At 37.6% G+C, this 13495-nt stretch overlaps 1 protein-coding gene across 1 annotated transcript in view; it reads left to right on the top strand.

The window, feature by feature from the left end:
* ATR (ATR serine/threonine kinase) overlaps positions 1 to 13495 on the top strand; it is a 43276-nt gene that overhangs the window by 5510 nt on the left and 24271 nt on the right. Inside the window, exons 6-22 of the mRNA XM_054385998.1 lie at positions 707 to 891; positions 1469 to 1621; positions 1764 to 1962; positions 2553 to 2812; positions 3205 to 3395; positions 3498 to 3598; positions 3921 to 4092; positions 5449 to 5616; positions 6433 to 6627; positions 6936 to 7121; positions 7540 to 7632; positions 8933 to 9063; positions 9255 to 9398; positions 9776 to 9869; positions 11157 to 11282; positions 12585 to 12791; positions 13013 to 13126. Coding sequence (XP_054241973.1) covers positions 707 to 891; positions 1469 to 1621; positions 1764 to 1962; positions 2553 to 2812; positions 3205 to 3395; positions 3498 to 3598; positions 3921 to 4092; positions 5449 to 5616; positions 6433 to 6627; positions 6936 to 7121; positions 7540 to 7632; positions 8933 to 9063; positions 9255 to 9398; positions 9776 to 9869; positions 11157 to 11282; positions 12585 to 12791; positions 13013 to 13126 — 2719 coding nt within the window. The remainder of the gene's footprint in view (positions 1 to 706; positions 892 to 1468; positions 1622 to 1763; positions 1963 to 2552; positions 2813 to 3204; positions 3396 to 3497; positions 3599 to 3920; positions 4093 to 5448; positions 5617 to 6432; positions 6628 to 6935; positions 7122 to 7539; positions 7633 to 8932; positions 9064 to 9254; positions 9399 to 9775; positions 9870 to 11156; positions 11283 to 12584; positions 12792 to 13012; positions 13127 to 13495) is intronic.

Raw genomic sequence — 13495 nt, 5'->3', positions numbered from 1 at the left:
CCTTTTTGTAGTCATCAGGAAGCAGCCTGCTCACCATGATCTTCTAAGTCTTGAGGAACTGCACCTCAAAGCCTTTTGGATAACTGATTTCCGTTGTACTTACCTTCAGAGTTAGTATCTTGATCTTAAGAGCACATGTAAGCTAATGCTTCATTTGGTATTTTCCTAATTCTGTATTCAATGGGAATTATCTCTGGCTTTCCTATATGATTTATCTTTTTCTGAAAAAAAGTATGTTTTGGAAAATAATGAATATGGTTAAATTTCAGACTTAGTCCTGTAAACATGAAATTGAAGATCTCTCTCTGGAATGCCATCAGCAGAAAAGCTGCATCGCTAATACATATCCTTGAGGAAGAAATTCTGACAGCAAATATTCTTCAAACTGTGGAAGGGATTGCTGTATTTCTGCAACTGGCTGCTCTGTGCATAGTTCATTGTTCTCCCCCAACAAATTCTACCAGGTAAAGGTACCACAAGACCAATAGTTTATCGTAACTTCTCATGGTTTGTGTAGATTAATGCTTGTCCATGCATCAGGACAAGCTTGGATAAGTCCTGTATATTTTGAAGTAGTACATTTTCACAGTAGCTTTGTCTACAAGCAGTACAGTGTTCAATGTTTAATGGTCTGTGGCACTCATCATGATTTCTGTTTTAACAGTATAGATCATAAAGTGACTTATCTGTGTAACTCTGACACAAGCGAGGATACTCCGAGCTCCTCAGATTCAGTGGCGAATACCCAGTTCTCATGGATTTCCTCCGATTTCATCACAAGAATAGTGAAAGTCTGCAGAAACCTGTTAGAGGCTGCTATGAAGATCACTAACCTAGAACGAGTGATTGACAGACTAGTTAAAATCTTTGATGCTTTGCTTTATGCACAAGGTGAGAAATCCTTTAACCTGTCATTCATTTGATTTGGAAGTTAGGAAGGCATCTGAATTAAATTAGTCTGTCATGGTAGAGTATTCAAATTACAGATCTTGTGTTAGAACTCCAATTTCTGTACAACAAGGGTTGAACAAAACAAAGAAAATATTCTCTGTTTAGAGAGCTTCCTTTACATTCCTTTTTTTTTTAACATGATTTACCAATCTTTGTCTGCATTTAGGAATTTTTATCTCCCAAAGAGACTACATGGGGACAGTGAATATGCGTGAGGGGAAAAAAAAGAACTTCTGGCATTTTTTTCTTTTTAAAATACATTGATGAAGAGGCCTATATATATGGCAGTCTGAGACCAGTCTTGTTTTTAGATTATTTTGATGTAGCACTAAATCATTTATTACTATGTCTCAAGTGTAGGATATCAGCCTGTGGGAGTAGTGATGCTAGTCTTTGTTGATAGAAGACTAACATTTTGTAGCAAATTAAGAATATTAAATATGTATCTGTTTTAAAATCTATACAGAGCCTTAAAAGTATAAATTTTTTTGTTGTTTTGTTCTTTTTTTCCCCCCAGTGAAAATTCTACTAAATGATCAGATTTTTTATAACTTATGTGAATTGCTGTCTCTACCTTGGATTTACAGCCATCCTGATGATTCCTCTTTTAAGCCATCTGCTTTTAGTTTTGATCCTCTAGTTTTGAGTCAAAAAACTGTGCAGAGTTTCTGTAAGTATATTAAAGTGTACAAAACATACTCTCTCTCTCAAATGATTCTTCTGAAGTTCTTTTCTTTGTGCTCTTATGATGATAGATAATAGTAAAAATTTAAATCAAGTAATTATCTCCTTTTAATTTTTTTTTCCTTTAGCACTCCAGGCTCAGTCACAGTGTGTGTTCCTTCTGTCTCTCTTCCCAAGAAACATTTGTCTGGATTGGAGAAGATCCATTTATCATTGGGCACTGCAAAGTCCCCATGAAGTAATTCGGGCTGCTTGTGTTCAAGGATTCTCTTTCCTGCTTCACCCACCAAATACACAGTCCTGCAATATGATTCCCAAAGCTCTTTTGTATGTATTAAAATCGCTTTTCTGTGTTCAAGCTAGAGAAAAATGGACAAATAAGAAATTTAGTATAAGCACACAAAAAATTCCTTTCTATTTCATTAGGATTTGCTAGATCTCAATTTCAGAAATCATAAGATGTCAACAGGTGTAAATGACAATGTCTATGATAGAAGAGTTCCCTTGGTGTGTCACTGTACAAGTTACTTTGCTGGTTGAAGACCTTATTTATAGTTAACCAACTTAAATTAAGGAGGGAGATATCTCTGTCTGTTAAATGTACATGATATTTGTCCATATGGCTCTTAAAATCTCTCCAATTCCTCTATCTTCTGTATATACATCTTGGTGTCTTCTGTCCTAACGTGTCTGGTCTTCAATTTCTTTATAGTGTTGCAGACACACCATGGCCAGTGCTACTTAAGCCCTTTAACAGAACTTAAGGGTAAATGAAAAGGAAAGATAGTTTAGTGAGACAGTTCCTTAAACTGGCCTAATATTACTTTAAGTGTAGTTAGAGAATTCAGACTATGTAGAAATAGAAATTTCTATGTAAGTGACCTATTAAAACAATTTCATTTTTGTTTCCATTCCAGAAACCAAATAGAAGATGAATCTGAACTAGTTAAGGAGGCTTGTGCTGCTATAGTTGGGAAATTGTCTTGCTGTCTTTCTGGTACATACAGTGTACAACCTTCCTTAGCAGACTCTGCCATTAAGCATGCTACTTATGATATTTTATGTAGCAGTCTTACTGTGACTTCTACTCATGAAAAAACTTGTTCTGTGCAAGCCTGTGTTTTCAAGCCATTTCTTGTTCTCCTTGAAAACAAAGTACCCAGTTCAGTAAAGCTAGGTATGTGACCTTACCTTTATCAATTTCTGTATGAGGTGCAAAGTCATTACTGTACCTTGCTCTATTTTTTTCTTTCTTTTTTCAGTAGCTATAATGATAATTGAAATGTTTTATTTTAGTTGATATCACTGCTAATATTTGATATTGTCAATACTTTTAAACTACCTTGATTTAATTTTGGTCTACAGCTATATCTAGAAATGTAATACTTGAGAAAATCTGCTCTTTAAATATCTTGTTTGGTTTGACAATATTAACTCTCTTGATTTAAAAAAAAAAAGTGTGCTTTATAGCTTACTTGCATTCCTGTTTTGTGCATTTCAGTAGATGTTTTTTTTAAAAAAAATTACAATTTATTTTTTTCCTTCCCTCCTCCAACCTATGCCACCCAGCATTTATAGAAAATATACCTCATCTTTGCAAACATCTAGATTTTAACACTGACGAGTCCAGTGTGAAGATTGTTGTTGGGTCCTTTTTAAATCTAATGGAAGATCCAGACAAAGACATAAGAGTGGCTTTCAGTGACTGCATAAAGAACATACTAGAATCCTTTGACTCTGAAGAAGTATTCATAAAAGAGGTGAATTAATAATTTATTTTTGGTTGGTTTTCCTCATTTACTATGTTTTTTTTGTTTCAGTAATGTCGAACACCATTTTTGTCTTGTTTTCCTGTATTCCAGCTGTTTGTTTCAAGAATGAAAGAAGCCTATACAAATGCCAAAATATCAAGGAATAATGAGCTTAAAGATACTCTGATTCTCACCACAGGAGATATTGGAAGGTACTTTTGATAGTATCTTGAAAATTGCAAAATAGTGTCAATTTGTGATGTGAAGTAACTGTTATGTTCAAGTCTAAATCAGGTTAAATTGCTGGTTTCACAGTCAGCCTTTGTCCAGAGTCTTTTGCAACTGTAGTAAGCTGTTGATTGATACAGACTGTACCTCATTTTATTTTGCCCTGGCATAGGAAGTACAGATAAGCAATGCAAATGCAATGATCAGTCATTCTGCGTTATGATAATTGTATATTCTTGAGTCATTTTATTAATACAACTATTCTTTTTCCCTTTTTAATTCTTTTTCTTCTGCTTACTTTATAAGGGCATCCAAAGGAGATTTGGTACCATTTGCCCTCTTGCACTTGTTACACTGTTTGTTGTCCAAGTCAGCTTCTGTGGCTGGAGCAGCATACACAGAGATTCGATCCCTGGCTGCGGCTAAGTCCATAAAACTGCAAGCTTTTTTCAGTCAGTACAAGAAGCCTATCTGTCAGGTAAAAAGGAAAAAGATGATGGTTTACAGAGGCATATGTTCATGTTCTTTTTGTGTGTTTTGAAAATGGCGTTAAATGTAAAAATTAACAGGATATTACAAGGTGAAATCTCATAGGGCAAGAAAGAAATAATTTTAAGAAAAGAAGCCCACGGACGTTCACGAAGGAATGGAAAATCTTTCACTTCATTGAGGGGAAAAGATTGTGACAGAGCGGCTTTTATGTTTTATTCCCTAGATGTTGGCATTTTGAAACAGATAAATTGTGTTGTTTCTTGCATTGCCACAAGAGGCCGTGATTTAAGATTGGCATTTAAGTCAGCATTTTACAGGCTTAATACTGACATGATCGATTTGTTCTTTTGTTATACCTACTACCTAAAGACAGAAGTTCTGTTTAAAAGAAAATTAGCAAAAGCAGACTTTTCTGGGTTTGAATTTTTATTTAATTTTTTTTTTTAGTAATGCTATGTTTGAATCCAGGGTTACAAAATTAAATGTAGTTAAGTGGGTGATCGTGGAATGGTAGGGGGTTGGAAGGAACCTGCAGAGATCTTCGAGTCCAACCTCCCTGCCAAAGCAGAATCACCTAGGGCAGATTACACAGCAACATGTCCAGATGGGTCTTGAAACTCTCCAGAGACAGAGGCTCCACAACCTTGCTGGGCAGACTGCTACAGGGCTCCATCACCCTTATTGTAAAGAAGTTTTTCTTCATGTTGAGGTGAAACTTCCTGAGTTCCAGTTTATGTCTGCTGCCCCTTGTCCCATCACAGGACACCACTGAAAAGAGACTGGCCCCTTCTTCTTGACAGCCACCCTTCAGATATTTGTAAACATTAAAAAGATCCCTCTCAGTCTTTTCCAGACTAAACAGCCTCATGTCTCTCAGCCTTTCCTCATCAGACAGATGTTCCAGTCCCTTAATCATCCTCATAGCCTCTCTCGGACACCCTGTGCCTCTTTAACTGGGGAGCCCAGAACTGGTTACAGTACTCCAGATGTGGTCTCACCAGGGCAGAGTAGAGGGGTAGCAGAACCTCCCTTGACCTGCTGGCCACAGGCGTCTTAATGCACCCAGGATACTGTTCGCCTTCTCAGCCACAAGGACACGTTGCTGTCCCATGGATAACTTATTTTCCACCAAGACTACAAGGTCCTTCTTCATGGAGCTGCTTTTCAGCAGGTCAACCTGTTCTGTTGATAATCAAGTTCTATTACAAAGTAATAATCCCAGATGTGCATGCAATAAATGAGAAATAAAAACAAATGTCTAGAAAGAACAGTGAAACTCTTTATTTTTAGGGAGTGAAAAAAAAAGAAAAATAATAAAAAATATCTATTTTTTCACATGTAGTTTCTGGTGGAATCCTTGCACTCCAGCCAGATAGCAGCATTGAGCTCTCCATGTCAGGGTAATGAGCTGCAGAAACAAACAGCTGCTCACCAGAGAGAGATGGCTCTGGACATGCTGTCTGAGATTGCCAATGTATTTGATTTTCCAGATCTAAATCGCTTTCTCTCAGTAAGTTGGTCATTTCTTATTATTTTTTTTATTTTTACTTCTCAGTGTGTGTTTCTATTTAAGTCCATAATTTTTCTGTGAACGTCACAAATTTGAATTTATTTTTTTTTTCTCTAGTTGCTGTTATAATGTAGAATGTTTTGGGATTGCTATCGGTGGGGGCTCAAATACAGAGGAACAGGCGTATCAAGGAGTTCAAATGGTGGCTGTAGTGGCAATTCAAGTATGACAGATGATAAATGGAGGTCTAGCTACTGATTGAGTAAATCTCTATAATAATGTGATGCACTTGGAGGGATTCTTTTTAGGAGGTGATTTTTTGCATGTTTCAAATAAAGAAAACTATCATTCTGTGGATAGATTTATTTTTCATCTGGTTGGATATCTGTTTTACTTAAGGTTAAATAGATTCATAGGCATACCCTTATTGCTTGTTGGTAGGTGGGAGATGCACAGATATAAAGTAAGCAGTGTTACAGTTGACCAGTAGGTTGGTGAGGTGTTGAGGCATGTGTCTTGTTTTTGTGTTGTGTTTTGTGTTCTTTTGGTTGCCTTTTGTTTAGGTTTTTTGTTTGCTTGGTTTGATTTTGTTGTTGTTGTTGTTTGGTTTTTATTTCTTTTATGATTTCCTTTACTGGAGAATCTGGATAATGCAAAAAATGCACTTTCTGTTTGCATCTTTGTCAGTATTGATTAGATGAAGCACCTCCTTAAGTAACTATCTGCATTTTTAATAGATATTTCCATCTTAATAAAGTTGTTCTTTATTCATACCTATGACCATACATATGACCAGTGTTGTTCTTAATTTACCAGCGGACCCTACAGGTTTTGCTCCCTGACCTTGCAGCCAAGGCTAGTCCTGCAGCCTCCACGCTTACTCGGACCATAGCCAAACAACTAAATGTAAACAGGAGAGAGATTTTAATTAATAACTTTAAATACATCTTCTCTCATCTGGTCTGTTCCTGCTCCAAGGATGAACTTGAGCGAGCACTTCATTACCTCAAGGTAAGTTGGCATTTGCTGCGCTGTATGTGCAGATTAGAAGCAACAACTGATGAACAGTAAGCTTTCCATTAAGGAACTGCAAAGCATAGATGGGGAAACTGTACACGTAAAAGTTTTGTTCTTGCTATTTATAATCTTGTGGCTCTGAGCAACTGTTGTAGGATATTTTGTGAATTAAAAACTCTAAACTGACTGGAAGCTTTTTGTTTGATTTTTATGGTAAATCAACCAGAGTCCAAAGTCTCTTGATGTGCTAGTTGGATTGTGATGAAATGAAGACTTGGTTTCTGTTTGCTCTTTGATTATAGAATGAGACTGAGATAGAACTGGGCAGCCTGCTGAGACAGGACTACCAGGGACTGCATAATGAATTACTGCTGCGTATAGGTGAACATTATCAACAGGTCTTCAATGGTTTGTCAATATTGGCTTCATTTGCATCGCACGATGATCCCTATCAGGGACCTAGAGAAATAACATCACCTGAACAAATGGTAAGAACTTCAAATAATCATGTTCAGTCTTATTCAATACTTGTTTTTCTTTAGTTTGAGACAAGACAGTTTGGCAATCTCTGTACATCACTTCTTTGAGACAAAAAGTGGAGGAAAGGCTGGCATTTCATATGAAGTGTTCTTGCAGCAGGTAGATACATACCAATTATGCATTAAAAACCCAACCAACCAAAAACCTGAGAAAACCCCAAACAGATAAACACCCCCCTTCCCAAAATCCTACTGAAAAAAAAAAATAGGGGTCTTTCATTGATGCTGATATTTCTTGAAGAGCAGTGTATGTAATTTGCTTTCTCTTTCAGAGTTAGCATTTCATAATTGCTTTTTAATTTCTTAAGCTTAGGAATGTGTTAATAGTAAGATTATTTGAGGTTTTTACTTTTTTCCCTCTCCACAGGGTGATTACCTGCAACCTAAATTGCTTGGTATCTTGGCTTTTTTCAACATGCAGTTGCTGAGTTCCAGTGTTGGCATTGAGGATAAAAAAATGGTGAATGAACTTTGATTTTGAATATTAAACCAAAGATAAGCAAGGACTATTTTAACAGTACAGACTTACTGATGTGATTCTGCAGCTGTCACTGAAGTCTGAAAGATACTGAGGTTCTGATGTGATTCTTGAAAACTGATGGTCTCACTGTGTAAGATCAAAAGGGTTGTTTCTGTTGCAGTTACTGCAGGAAACAGGGTTGTAAAGGTACAAGAGGGCAAAGCTGAAGAAAACAAAATGCACATCTGTGAGAAACTAGGTTTTATTGGTTTTGTTTCTCACAGAACAGCTCCATTTAGAGCATTTAGAGCAATCAGAGCTCACAACTTTGAGATAAAGTCTGAATGTTCTGCTTTGCTAAGACAGTACCTCTTACCACAAGAGGGGCCTTTTAACCACCTAGCAGATGTAGTGCAGGTGCTTTCTGTGGTGAATTTTTCAGTGCTAGAATGTGTATTACCTTTATGCTCACAGACTGCATTTTCTCTGGTGTTCATTAAAGCTTTATGCTTTTCAGATGTTCACACTTAGATGCTCTCATTTTCGTAGCCCCGTGTGTTCACGCTTTCTGAATTTCTTTATTTAGATAGTAGATGCAGCAGAAGAAATGCTATCTTACCTGGTTCTGTTTGTTTTTTGCTTTTTGGTTTTGGTTCTTTGTTGTTGTTGGGGGTTTGTTTGTTCTGTTTTGTTTGTTTTTTGTTGGTGAGTTTCATGAGCTTTGTAAAGCTCAGGTTTCTTCCTGTGTTACTGATTGTCATACTGGACCTTGTACTACCTTTTTTAGTGAAGCGGTACAGGGACTGAAATATCTCCTGGTTTTCTGCATCTCAGTATTTTCTCTTCCATCCTTCATCAACCCCATTGACAAGCTGTTCTCCAAAGCATACCAGTCGCTTCTGCAAGTCAATTCTCTTGTTTTGTTTTTGTTGGTTGTTTTAAACGCAGGGTTTTTTCTCTCTGCGCTTCTAAAACATGCTCTTCTCAGCTTCTGAAACTTTTTTTGGATGTATAGTCAATCATGTCTTGTAACAGTCTTCTATAACAAATAACGCCTTTGATATCCATAGTTCTTCCTTCTTCCATGTGTCACCACCCTAAATAACAACCTTTTTGGTAACATTGCTGCCATTACAAATTCCCTTTCATTCTCTCTTCCTCTAACCCTGAATTCTTTATTGAATATCAGACTGAATTTGATATTTCGTAATGTATGATTTCTTAAGCCAGGGTAGCTTAGTTTTACTAGAAAATACAGCTTGTGTAAGTTTTGCTGTCTAATACATTAATTTATGTCTAGGCTTTACACAGTCTCATGTCTTTAATGAAGCTCATGGGTCCCAAACACATCAGTTCAGTAAGAGTGAAGATGATGACGACACTGAGAACAGCTCTAAGATACAAGGATGACTTTCCAGAACTGTGTTGCAGGTGAGCTGATCGTGTACCTAAGTGGCGACATAGCTGCTGTTTCTGTCCTTGAGTACATTGTTTTGTTCTGTTGTAGACAATGTAAATTACAGAACTAAAATAACTTGGTGTTTCTGATGACTCGCCTTAAATATCTCTATGCAAAGAAGAATCATTGATTGCTGTTGTTTTGTGGTCCTTTCTTTTTTCAGAGCCTGGGATTGTTTTGTTCGAAGTCTGGACCATTCCTACCTTGGTTCCTTGCTTAGTCATGTGATAGTAGCATTGTTACCCCTTATACACATCCAGCCAAAGGAAACTACAGCAGTGTTTCACTTCCTCATAGTTGAGAACAGGTATGCTACAAAATATTGTCAGTTACATGGATTAAATCCTGTAATCAGAATGGGGATTACCCTACATGAAAGTTGTCTAGCACTGAGATGAGAAAACTCATCGTTCTGCAAAACAGTATGGTGTTCTTTAACATTCCCATTTTAAATTCTAGTTGGGATTACATGATTGCCTCATCTGGAAAGATTATTTTTTTATGTTGTCTCTATGAAAATCTATGATGCTGTGGCCAAGTTACAACCCATTCAGACACCTTCCCCTGCTAGATTTTCTGATTCCACATCTTTGCTGTTAGTACAGAGAAATACTTTTTCAAGATGTTTCTGATGCAACTAATGTTTACTATCCTTTTTTTGTGTGTTTATTTGATAATTATTAGGGATGCAGTACAAGACTTTTTACATGAAATATATTTTCTGCCTGACCTTCCAGAACTGAAAGAAATTCAGGTCGTTCTTCAGGAATACAGAAAGGTACAGCGTCTGTTGTTTATTGATTTTTATTTTTTTTTTTTTTTTTTTTAAAGCATCAAACAGATTAATGACAAGGAAAACACATGAAGTTCATTGATAGGTAGAAATACCATTTATCTGCCTCCAAAGCAAAACAGAATTTGCATTTCACAGGAATACTTTGAAGCAGGTTCTGATCCTTTAGGAGTGAAATGTGCTCATTTTTTAACAGGCTTATTGCTGCAGCATCTCCTGAATACTGACTTTTCATCTTTTGAGACTAAAGAGATAGTAAGATCAAAAGTATGAGCAATAGCAATAATCGCATTATAGGACTGTGTTACTTTTAAGTTGATTCCTCCTCCGTATTATTTTTAAAGGTAACAAAGTGTCTATTGTTAGGAGTACTTCGTAATCCATTCCTTCTGCTTGTCCTCAGAATGGATAGATAATAGATGGAAGTAGCAATTATTGAATGGGAATGAGGTAACATTTTTTTGCTTCTGATTCTAGATACCAAGGTTCTCTTTTAATAATTTATATTATTAAGACGGTATGAATCAAAATTATAGCATCTTTCTGAGGCAAACATTCTAAAACATAGGCAGGAAGGAAGTGGTGTATTGATGTAGGCAAGAACCATAGAATGGTTTACGTTGAACAGGACTTTAAAGATCATCTAGTTCTGACACTCCTGCAGTGGGTAAGAACACCTTCCACTAGACCAGGTTGCTCAAGATCCTGTCCAATCTGGCCTTGAACACCTCCAAGGAGGGGACATCCACAACATCCCTGGGCAACCTGTTCCAGTGTCTCACTGCTGTCACTGTAAAGAGTTTCTTTGTAATATCTCTCTCTTTCAGCTTAAATCCATTGCCCCTCGTCCCACTACTACAAGCCCCTGTAAAAAGTTCCTTCCCAGATATCTTATAGGCCCCCTACACGTACCGAACAGCTGCTATAAGGTCTCCCTCCCAAGCCTTCTCTTCTCCAGGCTGAACAACCCAGAACTGGACACAGTACTCCATCTGGGGTCTCATGAGAGCAGAGGAGCAGGGTCACCTCACTCATCCTGCTGGTCACACTTCTTGTGATGCAGCCCAGGACACAGTTGGCCTTTTGGGCTGCAAGCACACATTGCCGGCTTGGAATTTTTCATCAGCTGATACCCGCAAGTCCTTCTCAGGGCTGCAGAGAATGTAGGAAGAAAAATACTTTGTATGTATTCTCACATTTGTTCATTGAGGTGATACTTAACTCTTTTTCTGTTATGTGTAATGCAAACTTCTCATGTTCTGTTTTGTCCAGGAGTCCTCCAAACGCACTGACTTGCAGACAGCACTGCAGCTATCCATGAGAGCTATTCAGCACGAGAACGTGGATGTTCGTATTCATGCACTTACCAGCTTGAAGGAAACACTATATAGAAATCAGGTATAGAAAACCTGCCTCAGTGGCGTGGCAGTTTTGCCTGATAAGACACCCTGGTGGGCTGGCAAGGGGAGAAGGGCAGGGGAGATGCTTCCCTTGCCTGGAAGCCCAGCACTTAACGCCAGGTGCAGGAAGACAAAGACTTCCTGCTGAGAGGCAGGTTTTCAGGTAGAAAAATGGGGTGCTGCTGAGAGAGTTACCCCCCTCCCTGCCCCCTCTTTCTGGTTTCCATGGTGCTCTCTCTCTGCATGTGGAAAGCAACTGCTAGCAGTTAGGAGAATCTCTCTGCTCAAAAAATAAAAGGACTTGAAAGGAATCTCACCTTCTCTGCAAACTGGTTTTTGTGAATATATATCTGGGTCCATGGGCAGATCGCATTTATGTGTATTTCTGTCTAAGCAGTAACTCTTGCAGTTGAGGCTAGCAAAACGTAAGCAAGCTATGACTTGCTTAGTTAGAAATCTAGCAAAGTAATCAAGGCAAATCAAACTTAATTAGTTCCACAGCTTGTAGAACTATTTTCTCTGTCGTGTTGGCTGTGGTTTCAGTTTTCATTAATCATGGAATCATTCAGGTTGGAAAAGACCTCCAAGATCATAAAGTCCAACCTTCTATCCAACACCTCCATGACCTCTAGACCTTGGCCCAAAGTGCCACATCTACTTGAACACCTCCAGAGGTGGTGACTCCACCACTTCCTTGGGCACCCTGTTGCATTAACCATAATAAGGGCAAACATCTTCACATTAAGAGAAAACTTGTTCTGTATTTGGACTAAATGTGAAACAGGATGAAGGTGAGCCAAAATGAGAAAGAAAGGACACCCAATTACAATGATGGGCACTGATTAAAGGACTTGAAACCCTGGGCTTTGTAGGACTAAGAAGAAAGGGTCAACTAATGGGAAATAGTAAGGATACAAATGGCAGCTGAAGCAGAAGGTATGATAACAGCTTAATGAAAGCAATGAAGGGGCAGTTAAGTGAAAAAAACATATAGAAAAGAATAGAGATTGATGAGACACAGAAAGAAAATGAAGTTAGTAAAGAAGTGTATGATAATGAAACAAGATATTGGCTGTGACACCCTGATTAATTGAGGCCCAAACCCCTTGTTCATTTGTTTAGCCCTTCCTAGAGTAATAAGTTACTTTAGGACTACAGTTCTAAAATGCCAGTATTGGAATCGCTAACATAATGTCATGGGTAAATGAAATACAAAGTAAGAGTGAGTTGCAGATGGAAATTTTCTGAGATGAGAATAACTCATTGTAGAATAATTCATTTTTATTTTTCAACTTCCTAGGAAAAATTGATAAAGTATGTGACAGATAGTGAAACTGTGGAGCCAGTCATCTCCCAGCTGGTAACTGTACTTCTCATTGGCTGCCAGGATGCCAATTCTCAAGCCCGACTACTTTGTGGAGAATGTTTAGGAGAACTGGGAGCCATAGATCCTGGCAGGCTTGATTTTTCAACAAGTGAAACTCAAGGAAAACATTTTACATTTGTGGTAAGAAGTGTTGCTATATTAGTTTACAGGAGTTTAGAAGTTTAAGGATTTTTTTAATAATACTTGAGAGTAGGAAACCTTATCTTTAGAACCTCTGAAATTCTGTACTTGCTTTCTCATCTAAACCAGTTCAGAGTCAATGCTTCAAAGTGACTATTCAGAGATTAAAGATAGAGCTGCTACTCTGTTTTAATAACACTGGTGTTCTGTTTGTGCTTGAGGCTGGTGTGGAGGATCCAAATTTTGCCTATGGATTACTGATGGAACTCACTAGAGCATTTCTTGCTTATGCTGATAATGTTCGTGCTCAGGATTCTGCAGCATATGCCATTCAGGTAAGATATGTGATTAGATTAATATTTTCTCTTCACAAATTATTTCCTATCGCACTGAACTTAAAATTATGCAATATAAATGTACATTTTGAAGTACATTTTTCAGCATTTGAAACACCTGCTATACAGCTTTAACTTACAAGGTAAAAGGTTATTCAGGGTAGCGTTTTGAGTTTTTAAGCTCCCAGGGCTCACTCAGAATTCTGTGGAGTGGTCAGATAAAAGTTTTGTCTGTTTTTATGTCACAATATTTTAGGAGAGACCTGATGTTTCAGAGGTAAGTAGCAGTCCATATGTAGTGATTCAAGGAGCAATCCTGAGACTGACTTAGAAATGGTGCAGGTTCCATAGGCAGAAATAAAAAGCAGT

This window comes from Indicator indicator, chromosome 13 (assembly GCF_027791375.1).
Source record: "Indicator indicator isolate 239-I01 chromosome 13, UM_Iind_1.1, whole genome shotgun sequence".
Classification (NCBI taxonomy): Eukaryota; Metazoa; Chordata; class Aves; order Piciformes; family Indicatoridae; genus Indicator; species Indicator indicator.
Note: the sequence above shows the minus strand (reverse complement) of the source record. Positions and strands in the feature narration are given on the sequence as shown.